This window comes from Castanea sativa, chromosome 11 (assembly GCF_040712315.1).
Source record: "Castanea sativa cultivar Marrone di Chiusa Pesio chromosome 11, ASM4071231v1".
In the NCBI taxonomy this organism is placed as follows: Eukaryota; Viridiplantae; Streptophyta; class Magnoliopsida; order Fagales; family Fagaceae; genus Castanea; species Castanea sativa.
This window is the reverse complement of record NC_134023.1, coordinates 65,390,989-65,405,816: the sequence shown is the minus strand read 5'-3', so window position 1 is coordinate 65,405,816 and position 14,828 is coordinate 65,390,989. Positions and strand designations below refer to the sequence as shown.

Sequence of the window (14,828 nt, the reverse complement as noted above, 5' to 3'; positions counted from 1 at the left end):
CTTGCAAGTCCACTGTTTTTACACGAGGTTGTTAGTCTCACTTAAGGCCAATTTCATTAGTTGTTCAAATTTAGACTACTGGTGCAAGGTTTCTCCCAAAAAAAAAAAAAAAAAAAAAAAAACAGAGAGGGAGACTACTGATACAAGATGTAGAAATAAAAATTATGCCGAAAAAAAATAAAGCATTTGTTTAAAGAATAAAATTTAATTATAAAATTAATTGAAATTTAAATCTACAAATTTATTCAATAAAATAAACATTAATATATATTTTAAAATTTTAAATTACATTTTCTTTACACTTTTAATACATATATTAAATTTTATGTCAATTATATATTATTTATTATATAATTTATAAACTTATATATTATACATAATTTTAAACTATAAAAAATTTTCATTTAAACAAAATATAAAGTACAGACTCCGTATAGAAAGATATCAAGCATTGTCTTTGCATAATAATTAGAGTTAAAAGATTTTTTTTTTCCTTTTCTTTTCTGGAGAAACAAGAATCTAGAGTTAAATCTAACAAGACGTTGACAGATCTAATAAGATTAAGACCAAATTCAGCAAAATCTTAGCCAGATTCGGTCAAATCTTCTTCCTATATCACACACGTGATGAACTTGACATTTGCTCTGGTGGAGGACCCACCTTTAATTTGACATGTACCACACGGCTTTCATTGGATTCATTGTATATTGCTGATTTGTTTGTCTATTGGCTGGCCAACTGTACCGTAACAACGACCTAGACTTTAGCTTCAATAATGCAAGGGGAACACCTTGTTCCACACCACACGGTTTTTTATTTGCAGTGGGCCAATCACTACCATGGTGCTTCTTGTTATTTTCCTATGCATGATAACGATTCTTCCAAGAAAATATAAAGGAAAACTAATAATGTTAACACTTCCACTTTAAAACTTGATTCTTCTGCACAGCACTATTACCTTCACTGACACCAGAGCACTTCAAGCCCATCCTCTAGCAATCGTCTCGATCTTCTAATTTCCTTTTCCACGTTACAAAGAAATGGCCGAAGGAATGCTCCTTGCCGTTGCACAAAAAATCATTGAAGATTTGGGCTCTTGGGCTTTCAAAGAGGTCGCATCGCTTTGGAATGTCGAAGCTGAGCTTGAAAACATCAAGAACACCGTTTCCACTATTCAAGCTGTACTTCGGGATGCAGCAGAGCAGCAGACTCATAGCCATCAAGTCAAGGACTGGCTCGAAAAGCTCAAGGACGCAGTTTATGAAGCAGATGACTTGTTGGGTGAGTTCTACACTGAAGCCAACACTGAAGCCTTACGACAAGGAGGGATGAGTGAGAATATTGCAAAAAAGGTACGCGGTTTCTTTTCAACTTCAAACCCACTTGTTTTTCGTCAAGAGATGAGTGGTAAAATAAATGCGATGAAGCAGAAACTAAATGCAATAGCGGAAGATAGGAAACTGTTTCACTTGAAAGAATACCATGCAGAGCCACATGTGAGTATGGATAGGGAAGAGACTCACTCATTTGTACTTGATGAAAAAGTTATTGGGAGAGAAGATGATAAAGAGGCCATCATAAAACTGTTATTGGAGCCTAATGATGAAGAGAATGTTTCAATTATTTCTATAGTGGGGATTGGCGGGTTAGGGAAAACCACACTTGCTCAATTTGTATACAATGACAAGAACATCAAAGAACATTTTGAACTAAAAATGTGGATATGTATCTCTAATGTCTTTGATGTAAAAATGATTATTCAAAAAATAATATCAGCTACTGGTATGGAACCTGTAGACCATAGCATGGATAAATTACAAGATCAGCTTCGTAAAATAATTAATCAAAAGAAGTACTTACTTGTCTTGGATGATGTGTGGAATGAGAATCCTCACAAATGGGATAATTTGAAAGATCTTTTAGTGGGTGGCGCTAAGGGAAGTAAAATTGTAATAACTACACGTGCGAGATTGGTAGCAGAGATTACATGCCCAGCTTCAATATACATTCTTAAAGGTCTCGATGAAGAACAGTCTTGGTTGTTATTAAAGCAAATAGCATTTAGAAGAGGGCAAGGGACCAATAATCCTAGACTAGAAGAAATTGGAAAGGAAATTGTGCGCAAATGTCAAGGGGTACCCCTTGCCATAAAGTCTATAGGAAATGTATTGCGCTTGGAAAAAACAGAGCATAAATGGTCATATGTCAAGAATAATATACTAGAAATTGCATCTCAACAAGAAAATGACATTTTTCCAATTCTAAAGTTGAGTTATGATCATCTTCCATCACATTTAAAAAGTTGTTTTGCCTTTTGTTCCTTGTTTCCTAAAGATTATGAGATCGATAAGATGACACTCGTACAACTATGGATAGCGCAAGGTTTTATCCGACCATCAAACAAAAACCAAGAATTAGAAGATGTTGCAGATGAGTACTTCAAGGATTTGCTTTGGAGGTCCTTCTTTGAAGAAGTGACTGTATTTGGAAAATTAAAGTACAAGATGCATGATTTAATTCATGATCTTGCACAATTAGTTGCAGGGGCAGAGTGCACAATAATTTCTTTGCATGGAAACAATTTTGATGAAAAAACTTTTCATGTGTCACTTCCATTTTATATTGACTCATCTTTTATTGAAACTTCAGGTTTGCTAGTTAGAGCAGAGAAGTTACGTACATGTCTTCTAACATTTGAACAGGGGAGACTAGACGAATCAAAGTTGAATGAACTTATTTTGAGTTGTAGAAGATTGCGTGTATTGGGTTTATGTGGAGTGCATATTGAGAGAGTGTCAGATTCTATTGAAAAGTTAATACATCTTACTTACCTTGATTTTTCTAAAAATCATGGTATTGAAACTCTCCCTAATGCTATTTCTAGACTTTGGAAATTGCAAACACTAAAAGTCAATGATTGTCAAAATCTTAGAGAATTACCTAGAGACATTAGATTTTTGGATGGCCTCAGGCATCTTGAGAATAGCAATTGTAGGCGTTTGAGTCATATGCCTAATGGATTAGGGCAAATGACATGCCTTCAAACATTATCATTATTTGTTGTGAGAGATAACCAAGCTTCTTCCTCTGGACCCATTAGTAGTGGGCTAGACGAATTGAATTCGCTAAACTCCCTGAAAGGAGAACTACAGATCTCAAATTTGAGATATTTGGAAGATGTTTATTCAGAACCCAGTGCTGCCAATTTAAGGGCAAAACAATATCTTGAACGGTTGACATTATTATGGCATGCAAGTCGTCTTTATTTTTGTTCTGACGATGACAATGATAGTGATGAGAAGTTATTAGAAGGCCTCCAACCACACCAAAACCTTAAATTTTTGTCTGTGAGAGGGTATGGGGGTGTGAGATTTTCAAGTTGGCTTTCTTTGCTCACAAATCTTGTTGATTTATCTATAGCTGGTTGTAAGAGATGTCAACAACTTCCACGATTGTCTCAACTCCACTCTCTGGAACGTCTATCGCTTGAATATATGGAAGTTTTGGAGTACATATCAGATGGTGATATAAATGAGGAGGTTCCTACTTCATCCTTCTTCCCATCGCTGAAGTCAATTTATATTTTCCATTGCCCTAATCTGAAGGGATGGTGGAGGAGCACATCAACAACAGATCACCGACAACATCCGCATCACCAGTCACTGCCTTCATTCCATCATCTTTCTGTTTTAAATATTCAGTTTTGCCCTAATCTAACTTCCCTGCCTCCATTTCCGTATCTTGAAGAACGTCTATATTTGTGTCAAGTCAGTTTGAAAGCTTTACAACCGACAATAGCGATGACTTCTTCGCTTCCTTCTTCCTCCTCTTTCCTGTCCTCTCCTTTCTCCAAATTAAAGTCTCTGAGTTTAAGTTCTATAAAGGATACAGAGGCTCTTCCAGATGATTGGATGTCAAACCTGAGTTCTCTCAAGCACCTATATATACAAGGAGGCCCTAAGCTGAAATCTCTATCTCTAGCCGTGCCCCATCTCACCTCACTCGAGAGCTTGGAGATTCTTGATTGTGAGCTGTTTGATTCGATTAGTGACATGGGTGATGATGGCACCGAATGGCAGCATCTTAAATGCCTCAGTTCTCTGCGTTACGGAAGCGTTCCGAATTTGAAGTCTATTCCTTCCGGACTTCAACACGTTACTGCGCTGCGAAGGCTTGAGATTTCTGGTTGTCCCAATTTGACGATTTTCCCAGAGCTCACCTCAGTTGTATACCTTCGAATTTCATACAGCCCCAACCTAACATCAATTCCCGATGGGATTAGTAATCTCACGTCCCTCGAAGAACTTTGCATTTTCAATTGTCCAAATCTCAAATCACTTCCTGATGAGATGGTTTCTCTCATGTCTTTACAAAAGCTATCAATTGCACATTGTCCTGACTTAGCAGAAAGATGTGAAAAGGGAATTGGGGAAGATTGGTTCAAAATCGCTCACGTCCCTGTTTTGAAAATTCGGAATCGGTGATTTTATATGCTGAAAAAATGTGAACCAGTCCATTTTTCAGTCAATTCCTCTTGGGCTACCTCATGAACACTAGCCCTCTTAGCCTCGACCATGCCACTTGCAACATAACCTCTGGTATGTCTTCTGCAATAGCTGAGCTTGGTAGCTCTTCACTTTTTACTTTTTTTTTTTTTCATTTCTTAATAATCTTATATAATTTATGTATGGTTGCTGAGAAAACATAGTAAATTTTTGGGAATTCTATTCTTTATATTTTGTTGATTTCCAAAAAATAAAGAATTTTTTAATTATCTTTTTTTTTTGTGGATTTCCAAAATATTAGAACAATAAATATGTTCAACCATGGTATATAATTGTATTGGGTTCACTTTAGTGAAACTTTTTGGTTTTTCACATTTTCTAACAATGAAAAGTCCAAGATTGATTTGAAAGAAACCAAACTGTTGGACATTGTTTAAAAGTTTTTCTGTTGGTTATTTTTTCAACAAGAAAGATTTGGCCAACCCCAATATCATCCATGAACAACTGCTCTTAACAGTTGTTCGCTCTCTTCTTCTTTTTTTCTTCATTTTTCTTTTTTGGAATGCAACTCTCTTTCTTAGTTTATTGGGTTTTAATTTAAGCCTTTTGCAAAAACTGATTTGTTATATTGATTCATGCAATGAGGAGCCAAGGATTCCATTGTTATATAATGGCCATACTAAGAGTTTTGCTAAGAAAGGTTAAAGTGTGATACTCTGTTTTGTTGTGAAGAAATTTTGCCTCAAAATTAAAGCTCTACGAGATTCACATTGCATTTCTAGGATGCCAATAGTGATGCACTGAAACAGAATTTAATGTTTTTTATTTTTCGTTGTTATTGAAATATTGTTATCCTTTTTGTCATTGCATGATCCTGCTCCTTTGTAATCTATTTACATGAATGGCCTTAAAATGAATATGCCTTTTGTTTATCAACAGATTTAATGGGATTAATCATCGAGTGAGTGTGGATCATCTAAAGAATTTGAAGATTTTTGTGGAAAATATGGCAAAGGATCTATTCCTTGGAGACTTTGAGGATTTCGGAAACTGACTTAGCTCAGGTACTTGGTTAAAGTCACCATTAATTAAAGGTTATTGTGTAATTTGGAGTAGTGTTCCAGTGGGATCTCTGATTTTTGGCATTTAACACTATGGTGATATTGAGTTAATCAATTTTCTTACAAATAAAAGAAAAAAGCTTAATAAATATCACAAAGTCACTAATGGGGAAGAGGGGATGGTCCACTTAAAAAAGTTCATGTCCTATAGCTGATAGGGCCTGAACTTGGTTCATCTTCTATGTTTCTAGATAAATGTAGATTAATGAATCCTAATCTTTTGTAGTGATTCAAATGCTTCGTTCTTAACTTTTCTTCTTTGTTCTCTTTGTGTTTTTTGATGATCTCCCAGTTTATTTGATCTTAGATTGAAAAAAGCATGAAACAAAACTAGGGATAAATATTTGAGCCTATAGAGAACCTTTTGGGCAAGTGCAGCAAGTGAACAGCTTGGTTAATTATTTTGATTTTGTGTTCCTTTTTCCCTTTGAGGGAAAAAGGGGGTGGTGGGGGGGTGGGGGTGGGAGACGCGTAAATCCTAGCCATCTGATTATCTTGTCTTTGTTCTTTTTTTTTTTTAGATGAACTTGTTTCTTTGTTCTAGCCATCTGTACTTTTGTGTAAATGATAAGACTGGGTTTGCAGAGTTGATTTTGAATAAACTAATGAAAATTTTGCACTTGGAGATGTTGGAATAGATTTATGGTAAATAATCATTATTTAGTAGGATGATCTACACCTAAACAACAACTGTTGGAATAAATCTATGTTATACTGGAATAATATTAAATGCATTTCAGAAATATGATCTGCTCCAAAACTTGTCAGCTAAAAAAAAAAAACCATAAATATGATCTGCTCCAAAGTTTGTATAGGTCCATATATCTCTGTTATAATTCAATCATCTCGTTCTCCTTCAATTAAGAGCATAGTGATTTTTTTGGTCATTTTATTCTATGTGCTTCATATAGGCTAGCTTGGAATATAAAAACAAAAAAAGTGTTGTTGTTTATCCAAAGCAAGTTGGTATTGCAATTATCTAGCCACAACCGAAAAATTAAGTGGTAGATCATTTAAGTCTCATATATGGTAATTTATTTATGTGCTTGAATTTATGTTTGGTAGCCTGGCATGGATAAAGGCCACAGCTTGGTGTTAACTCCCCTGTTTCTTTATATTCATGCTTCTCCTTTCTAAGTTCCCTGTGATTGTTAGATACTACTCTCTCTCTTTTCATTCCTCATTTTCGTTTTAGGTATGGTGAGTTTCATAGTTATTGGAGTCTGTATGGCAGAGCTTTGAATTCTTAAACAAACAAGATTTCTGTAGTTTATGTCTTCCAACCATTCTGGTAAAAACAAATATGTAGCTACTAATTCTCATCCTAATTATCTTTTACCACATAGATTAGGCTAAAAAGTTCTTTTGTTGGAAATTTAATTGTAAGATGCTAAAAACATTGTTACTTTCCTCTCTTTTCTTTTCTTTTTTTCTTTTTTATATATTATTTTTAATTTAATTTTGATAGGCTGGAATGGATGAAGATGATGGTTTGGTGGGAGCAATCAGATTACTACATAGTTTCAGTCTTTCAGATATAGCAGTACTCAAAAAGCATCCCTTTGAAATTACATAGTCACAAGAACTATCTTAAGAAATAAGGTAGAGTTACACATGGAATTTTTTACTTTTAATTGGTAGGTAGAGTGGAAATAGGATTCAAACTTAAGAACACCTATTTTGATGCCATGGTAAACTATTAGTTGTCCCAAAAGCTTAAATTGATAGGAAATTTTTCCTAAGCCATTATTGTATTAATTATAGTGTAGAGTTTATCCTGACTAAACCAGGTAACTCACCTTTTACAGTTTACATGACAATAGCCACCAATATTGTCTCTTAAAACTATGAAGTTGTTGCGTCAACAGTCAGGGCAGGGCTTGTGCTTTTGTGCAGTAGAGTGGAGAAAAACGGTAAGATTGGATATTGATTAAAGTATTATGTCTACTTTTGGCTTCTTTTAGGATGAATGCTTCGACAAAAGGGAAATTATTGTGGCACACTGTGGAGTTCACACATAGAACACACAACATTTGGAAATTGTGTGTTCAAAACACGATTTGACAATTTATGTCAAATTGTGTTTTGAATCCATAACTTTAGTTGATGTGGCATACACACCCCATATACACTGGTCTGTATATAACAAAGCTCTTGACATAATATGCAACTTATCATTACTACTTTTACAATCCAGGGATGCAACTTTTAGGTCACGCATTGGAATAGATGATGCCAACAGGTTCTTTGACTTCTGTACTACTGGCCCACAGGAATTGTCCTTAGCTATCAATGGTCTTGCGATCCCTTACTTAGAGGAAATGTGGATTACCAAAGAAAGAAAGTTTAGCACTAAGACAGGGAGGAAAGTTCTAAAGTTAGTTTGGATGCACTAGCAACAAAGGGAAATCAAATTAAAAAATGATGTATGCAATCTTTTTCCGACTGGGAATGTCACCAACAGCAATCATCTACTGTTGATTTTTGTCATTTCATGATGAATTGAACTTGCAATCCTGTATTTTGTTTTTGTTGGCTTTTGCAATTCCATGTTTCAAGGCCCTGTAAGGTAGATCATGAGTATTTCACAGGTTGCTTTTGGTGTTTTTGGGTAAATCCACTAGGATTATGTCTTGGTACTTGAATTAATGATGAGGAAGATTTGGCCAATGAACTCTAACCCAATGGGCACCTCCTCCCCTCAATAGTAAAAAATATGAGGAAGAAAATTTGGAAGCTTTATACATGGATGCCAATTTTTGTGATTCAATTTCCACTGCAAGGGATTTTTTTTTTAATGCAATTCATAGCCGTGTATCCTGGCTGCATGTGAAAAAATTTATATTCTATGGTAGTGTTCTGTCTTCTTACCTTTTACCATTTAGCTGCCTCTACTGAACCAATTCCCAACCTGCCTTTGTCTCCATATGATTAAAAGTCCATAAACCATTTTCGCATTATCTTTATAGGGGGTAGATATCTATTTTTTAATGCAAAATTTGTGTTTCTTTGCATTATTTAAATGAGAATAGCATATAAAAATTTCCCAACTAATTTCATTTTATTCATCCTTTAGAGTTTGGTCATATTATGACACTTCTCTTTTTCCCAAAAGAAGGCATAGTTTAGAGCACTGCTTTAATGAATTCATTTTTTTGCCTTGCCAATGACCATCAGTTGTGGCTTCCAGAATTCTAGACCTTGTTGATGATTAGTGACATATAATTGTTAGATAATAGTCTTTATAAAGAGTATAGCTACTATCATCGTCATGTGAATATGCCATGGATGCTTGACCTAAATGATACATGTGCAACTAGTGCATGTGTGTGTGTGTGTGTGTTTTTGTGTGTGTTTTGGTATAATGTGAATCCAAAAAGATCCTTAGTTCCCATTCATAGGCCACCATATCAAAGAATACTAACAATTTTGTAAGAACAATGTTGTGACACTTTACTAGCTACTCTCCAACTTTGTGACATGGTCTTCTGTTGATCATGGCATGTTGGCATGTTTTTGTTTTCCAGCCATTGGAAGATATTCACATTCATTCTTCCTTTTATTTCAGGTAGAATGAGTTGATTAGAAATTTAATTCTATATGCGGGCAGCAGGAGCCAGTTAGCCGCAGGAGCATTGAATACTAGGCGGACGTGTTTGAGAGTGCGTGTTTCTTCTTACCACACTAGTAATAAAAATATTTAGAGACTACCAAATAGCCGATTGTTATGTATCTCATATCTATCCTCAATAAATCTTAACTTGTAGAATAGATAACTTCATGTGTTTTGAAATTTTCTTTGCCAGTTGGTAGAAATATTAATGTTTCCTCTCTTTTCTTTTATAATTTCTTTCACAAACTTATGTTTGATAGGATGGAATGGATGAAGATCGTAGCTTGGTGTTAGAAATTGGAGAGCTGCCTAGTTTCGGTGTAGCTTAATTTCTGAAGACTTATCGTGACTTTTCAATGACTCCTTGTGAAGGTCAGCTTTATGCTCATGTAAAGATATTACTGATGATTTTTATGGATGCTATTTCTTTTCAAATTGCCACTATTTTGTACATATCAGTACTCAAAAACCATCCTTTAGAATTTACATAACAAAAGAACTATCAAGAGAAATATTTTAGTGGGTCAGAATTTGTCAATTACAACAGGATTGGAAGTTCCAATGCTTGTTGCCTTTTCTTCTTCATAAGTCCTCTGCTTAAGTTGGTGAGAACACCATCAGTTCGTGCACTAACGGTATGAGTGGGTAGAAAAACGTAACTAAAAAAATTAAGTGATTATCAATTTCATGATTTACATTGGACTTAGTTGTTGGAGCAGGAAAAAAAATATAACGATTTTCCTAAGATATAATGGTTTGTTTCTTCAGAAGTTTTTCTTTGTAAGCATTTAATGCCTTCTTCTCTTAAGCTGTCTCACATCCTTGGAGAAACTTAGCATACCATATAGGTCTTTCTTTTTCATATTTTGGCGTTAGTACTTAGCATACCATACAATTATAATTCCAGCCAAGCACAATTTAATTATATGAAATTTCTGAAATATTATATGAATCCAACATCTTCTGTTATGAAGCATACAAATTCGCGAGTTGTTAAAAAACTCTATGATTGATTGCTAAAAAATAAATAACTATAGAATGGAGAAATTATGATCTTTTTTCAAATTATTTGTGTTGCAAAGAAAATATTAAATGAATTCAAGATACTTATTAGACCTTTTTAACTAAAAAGAATTAGTGATTACCAATTTCATGATTCATATTGGACTGACTAGCTCTTGCTGCAGGGCAAAAAATGTGACTTTCCATATCAGATAACTCATAAGACTTCCATGATAAAGGTATGTTTCTTAGATAGGCATTCAAATTTTAATCTTTGAAGTAGCCTAACATTCTTGGAGTTAATTATCATATTATAAAGTTATAATCAAGCGATGGACAATTTACTACATGAAATATTTGAAATAACATATGAATTGAGAATCTTCTGTTCTCAAGCATAGTATTTCATGAGTTGTCAACGATCTTTCAAATTGAGTCCAATGTAACAGTGGCAATTGAATGGAGGAAAAAATTATCATTTTTCTAACAATTTGGGCCCCAAAGAGAAAACTTATTTTCAATGTCCAAATGCTAATTAGACCTGAAAGATCTTCGTATTAATTTTCTGATTATGTCAACTTTTGCTGGTAGCGGAGTTCATTTTCTTGGTGACCTTGGATGTGAATACAAATCCCCTGCAGTTTCATTCCATTTAACAGCTTCGTATCATGAATACTTTTCAACGCAGAAATTTGGTTTTATGGTGAAGTGAGGCCCATTCGCAATTCTAATGTATGAAATTCCTAGTTTTCTACCTGAACTCTTGCATCAATAATTGTTCATCATAGATACTACGGAATATTACTTTGGTTGCTTTCTTAAAATTCTAGGATTGAAAACATGTTAAATCAATCCATGCACTCACAAATGTTAGGGAATGCAAGCTTTGTGTAGAAGTCATGTACATTGTTTTACATTATTGTTGTTCTTGCTCATATGGTTTTCTAAATTTTTGTTAAGAACATATCATTTGAATTGTTTATGTCAACTTCAATTCATTTGGTTTAATGTCTCTTGGGTGATTGAAACATTATATTCCCAATCCCATAAAAGCAAAAATGTCTTTACACATGTAATGAGAAAACCTTAAAACTTGCATACATCATATAATTAAATGTAACATAGAAAATTTACCAATGGTACATTTCAGTCCATTTTCTTGTTTCATAATTCATTTCATCTCTTGACCTTACTTGAATAGGTTTTTAGTTGTACACTTGTTACGTCAAGATGGCAACATATACAATATGGATTTGTTCAAACAAACAATTTCATTTGTCATTGATCAAGAAACTGTAAGCATAGATTATAATGTGGACTTTTGTCCTAACTAAGCCAGGTGACCCACTTTTCACAGGTTACAGGACAAATGAAACCAATATCATCTCTTAAAAATGTGAAGTTGATGCATCAACCATTTGACTAGGGCTTGCGCTTTTGTGCAATAGAGTGGCAGTAAAATGTAGGGGTAGATATTGATTAAATAACTGTCTAATTTATTTATTTATTTTTCTATAGTAATAACTGTCTACTTTTGGTTTCATTTAGGATGACTGTTGTGATATAATACGCACCCTATCTCATGACTACTTTTATGTCCAGCAGTCCAGGCATGCAGACATCACATGTTGGAGAAGATGATGCAACCAGTTGCTCTGACTTCATTATTACTGGCCCAGAGGAATTTCATATTTTATCAGGTTCTTGCAATTCCCTGCTTTACAAGAAATTTGGATTACCAAAGAGAAAGTTTTACATGGGGTTGACTTAGTTCCATTTATACACGTTCAACACCAAACCAAATTTGACTCAAATTTGGTGATTGCTTATTAATAGGATAAGTAGATATCAATGGCAACAAATAAATAGGCTTTGCACTTGTATATATAGCTAGTCATGCTTAGTTCTTTAAAATGCACAACTTTGGTCTTTTGCAAACCGGGTTTAGAGAATTTGAAAATTCTTGTTTGCTGGTTGTGGTGAGAGAGTTGTTTGGGTGTACTTGGGGCTTGGGTTTTGTGAGCGTTTTTGTGTCACTTTTGTAATCTTTTTTTTTTTTTTAGTGAAACTTTCTCCGACGCTGCCCGTGGATGTAGGCCTAAGGCTGAACCACGTAAATCTGTGTGTTCTCTATGTGATTGTTTCTCCTATTTTTCTACTTTTATTTCAAATAAACCCACTTTTTTTTTTTTTTTGCTTCACTCATAACCAAAAAAAAAAAAAAAATCAAGGCTTCTGCTATCTCAACATAAAGTATAATATTAAGACAGGATTGGAACTTCAAAATTTAGTTTGGAATCTATGCACCGGAGATAAAGGGTATTTAAGATGACAATGATTTATGGTGCCAATCTTTTTCTTTTTGAAAGTGTCACCCACCTCTGATTTTAGTCATTTTCATAATGAATTGAACATGCAATTATGTTTTCTTATATCTGTTGGCTTTTGCAATTGCATGTTCTTTGTAGCTGCTAATACTGTAGATGATGAAGAATTTTGGTGAATCATTCTCTATAGGCACATCTTAATACTTGAATTAATGATAAGGAAAATTAGGTGTGTATAGATGCCAAATTTTGTAACTTGACTTTCAATGCAATTGAATTTTTTAGAGAGATACTTTATTAAATGTTTGCAGATTCAAATATTTGATTTTGTAGTCATGTCCTGTCTACTAATTACATTCCACCATTTAGCAGCATAGCCAAAGTTTGTTTTTGAAATTCAGAAAATAAGCTCAAAATAAAGGTGTGGTGGGATGGGATGAGAAAAGGATTGTAAAATGGATTGGGCCTAAGCCCATGTTAGCAAGCCCACAAATATAGGAGCCCAATAGTCAAACAAGGGCAAATTTATTAGAGCTGGGGGCCGGAGAGACTAATTGCCCGTTTGGATGCACGTTGCGTTTTGCAAAGCTGCGTTTTCATGTTTCCTTTCTTTTTTTCTTTTTTCTTTTTTCTTTTGCTGCTGCTGCTGCACGCGTCAAGGGGGGACAACAGTACTGTTCATGAACAGTAACTGTGATTTATTGACTTTTCTTTCCTTTTTGTCACATTTGTGGGTCTCATGTACTGTTCACGGGACCCACAACTTCACTTTTCAACCAATTTTTTATTAAAAATGGGTCTCACAACACTATTCACACATTTAAAAATTATTTTGCTACAGTATTTTTAGTTTTTAGTTTTCAGTAATAAGTTCTATCCAAACGGACCCTAAAATGTAATTTAATAAGTCCATGGGCATTTGGTGAATTGTAATCTTGCTTTTGTCTTTGGAGAAAGAATTATAAAATACAAAAACTCTATAAGTAGATTCTTGATGATTTAAGATTTCTTTTGCTTTGCATGATTATATCAAAGCTGCCATTGGTCATGTAATTTGACTCACTACTTAACTCATTACTTGACTTAATACTATATGAAAAAGAATCAAAGAATTTTAAATCAGCATCACAGAACTCAGAAAAATTTTCAGTTAAGATACTATCACTAAGATCAATCTCCTCCTTTTATTTGTTGCTGCAGTCCATGTCCGCCAAAGCAAGAATTGTGTCATCACAAATTTAAATGGACTTAATTAACTTTGAGGTGTTACCCAACTCACCCTCTAAACTTAGAAATTCATCACAACAACACCCGTAAAAGCATTAGCACTAGTATAAGCATAAGAGGTGCCATCACCCATAAAAATATTAGTACCAGTAGAAGCATAGGAGGTGCCATATAGATATCTTGTTGGTTAAAATAAAAGTAAATGGATGTAAGCCCAACTATCCAAAATAAGTGCAATTAGCCCTCAATTTTCTTTAAAATATCTTTAAAATACTTAAAATAAATCCTAAAATCTGATTAAATAAATTGTTATTAATCACTTTATTATTAATTTTGTGTTAAAAACAAGTCTAATCACTACTATTATTAATAATTAAATCATTAAATTATTAATTAATATGTTTAATAATTTTACTTAACTAATTTACCTAACCTAAATTTACTAGTTAAGTAAAGAAAACTATAGTTTAATTAGTAGACACTAGAAACTAGAGATTGGTAAGGATTCCCTTTTTTTTCAAATATCTTACAATGTTTGTATTTGTAAAAACTAAAAATTGGTCAATAATGTAGCTTTCATAATAACGTTAATGATGGTGTAATATCTTAAAAGATCCCACTTACTACAACTCATGTGTTACCTATAGTGTACCCTCTAGAGCCTATTACCAAGTGAATCCTAGCATTAGTTTTCTATTTGAGTTTCACTATTCACAGAAAAATTAGAATGTGAAGCTGAATGAATTAGTGTTTACAGGAAAATACTATGACCATGAGTTGGGGGGTAAAGCAACCCTCCAACTAAAGTTAAAAAAAAAAAGGAGCCTAAATAGGAACAAATTATAAAACTACAAATATCACACCCCAAACCCAAAAGGGTTCAAAGCATGAGAAAAAGAACCATCAAAAGAAACTGTAGGAGTTTTTTTTTTTTTTTTTTTTCCTCATGATATATATAAATAAACATACTAATCTCTCTACAAGTACAATGTAAGTCAAAAGTCTATAACATAGTTACAACGATACAACTAGA

At 33.8% G+C, this 14,828-nt stretch overlaps 1 protein-coding gene across 11 annotated transcripts; it reads left to right on the top strand.

Annotated features, from left to right (window-relative positions):
• Positions 1–835: 835 nt before the first annotated feature.
• On the top strand, positions 836–12,319 carry LOC142615072 (putative disease resistance protein RGA1). Of its 11 annotated transcripts, none has more exons than XM_075787752.1 (10): positions 836–4,598; positions 5,445–5,569; positions 7,095–7,228; positions 7,435–7,539; positions 7,824–8,052; positions 9,195–9,288; positions 9,500–9,611; positions 10,427–10,480; positions 11,599–11,703; positions 11,847–12,319. In XM_075787752.1, the coding sequence occupies exon 1, from the start codon at positions 1,041–1,043 to the stop codon at positions 4,482–4,484; it is 3,444 nt and encodes a 1,147-aa protein (XP_075643867.1). In that variant the 5' UTR covers positions 836–1,040; the 3' UTR covers positions 4,485–4,598; positions 5,445–5,569; positions 7,095–7,228; positions 7,435–7,539; positions 7,824–8,052; positions 9,195–9,288; positions 9,500–9,611; positions 10,427–10,480; positions 11,599–11,703; positions 11,847–12,319. The 11 variants fall into 11 exon arrangements, with proteins under 11 accessions (XP_075643867.1, XP_075643866.1, XP_075643872.1 ...); XM_075787751.1 differs by having other exon boundaries at positions 11,790–12,319; XM_075787757.1 differs by lacking the exon at positions 11,599–11,703 and adding an exon at positions 10,838–10,973.
• The last annotated feature ends 2,509 nt before the right edge of the window (positions 12,320–14,828 follow it).

What these genes read in the sequence shown, in the direction of transcription:
- LOC142615072 (XM_075787762.1), top strand. Translation starts at nt 1,041, where the DNA reads ATGGCCGAAGGAATGCTCCTTGCCGTTGCACAAAAAATCATTGAAGAT.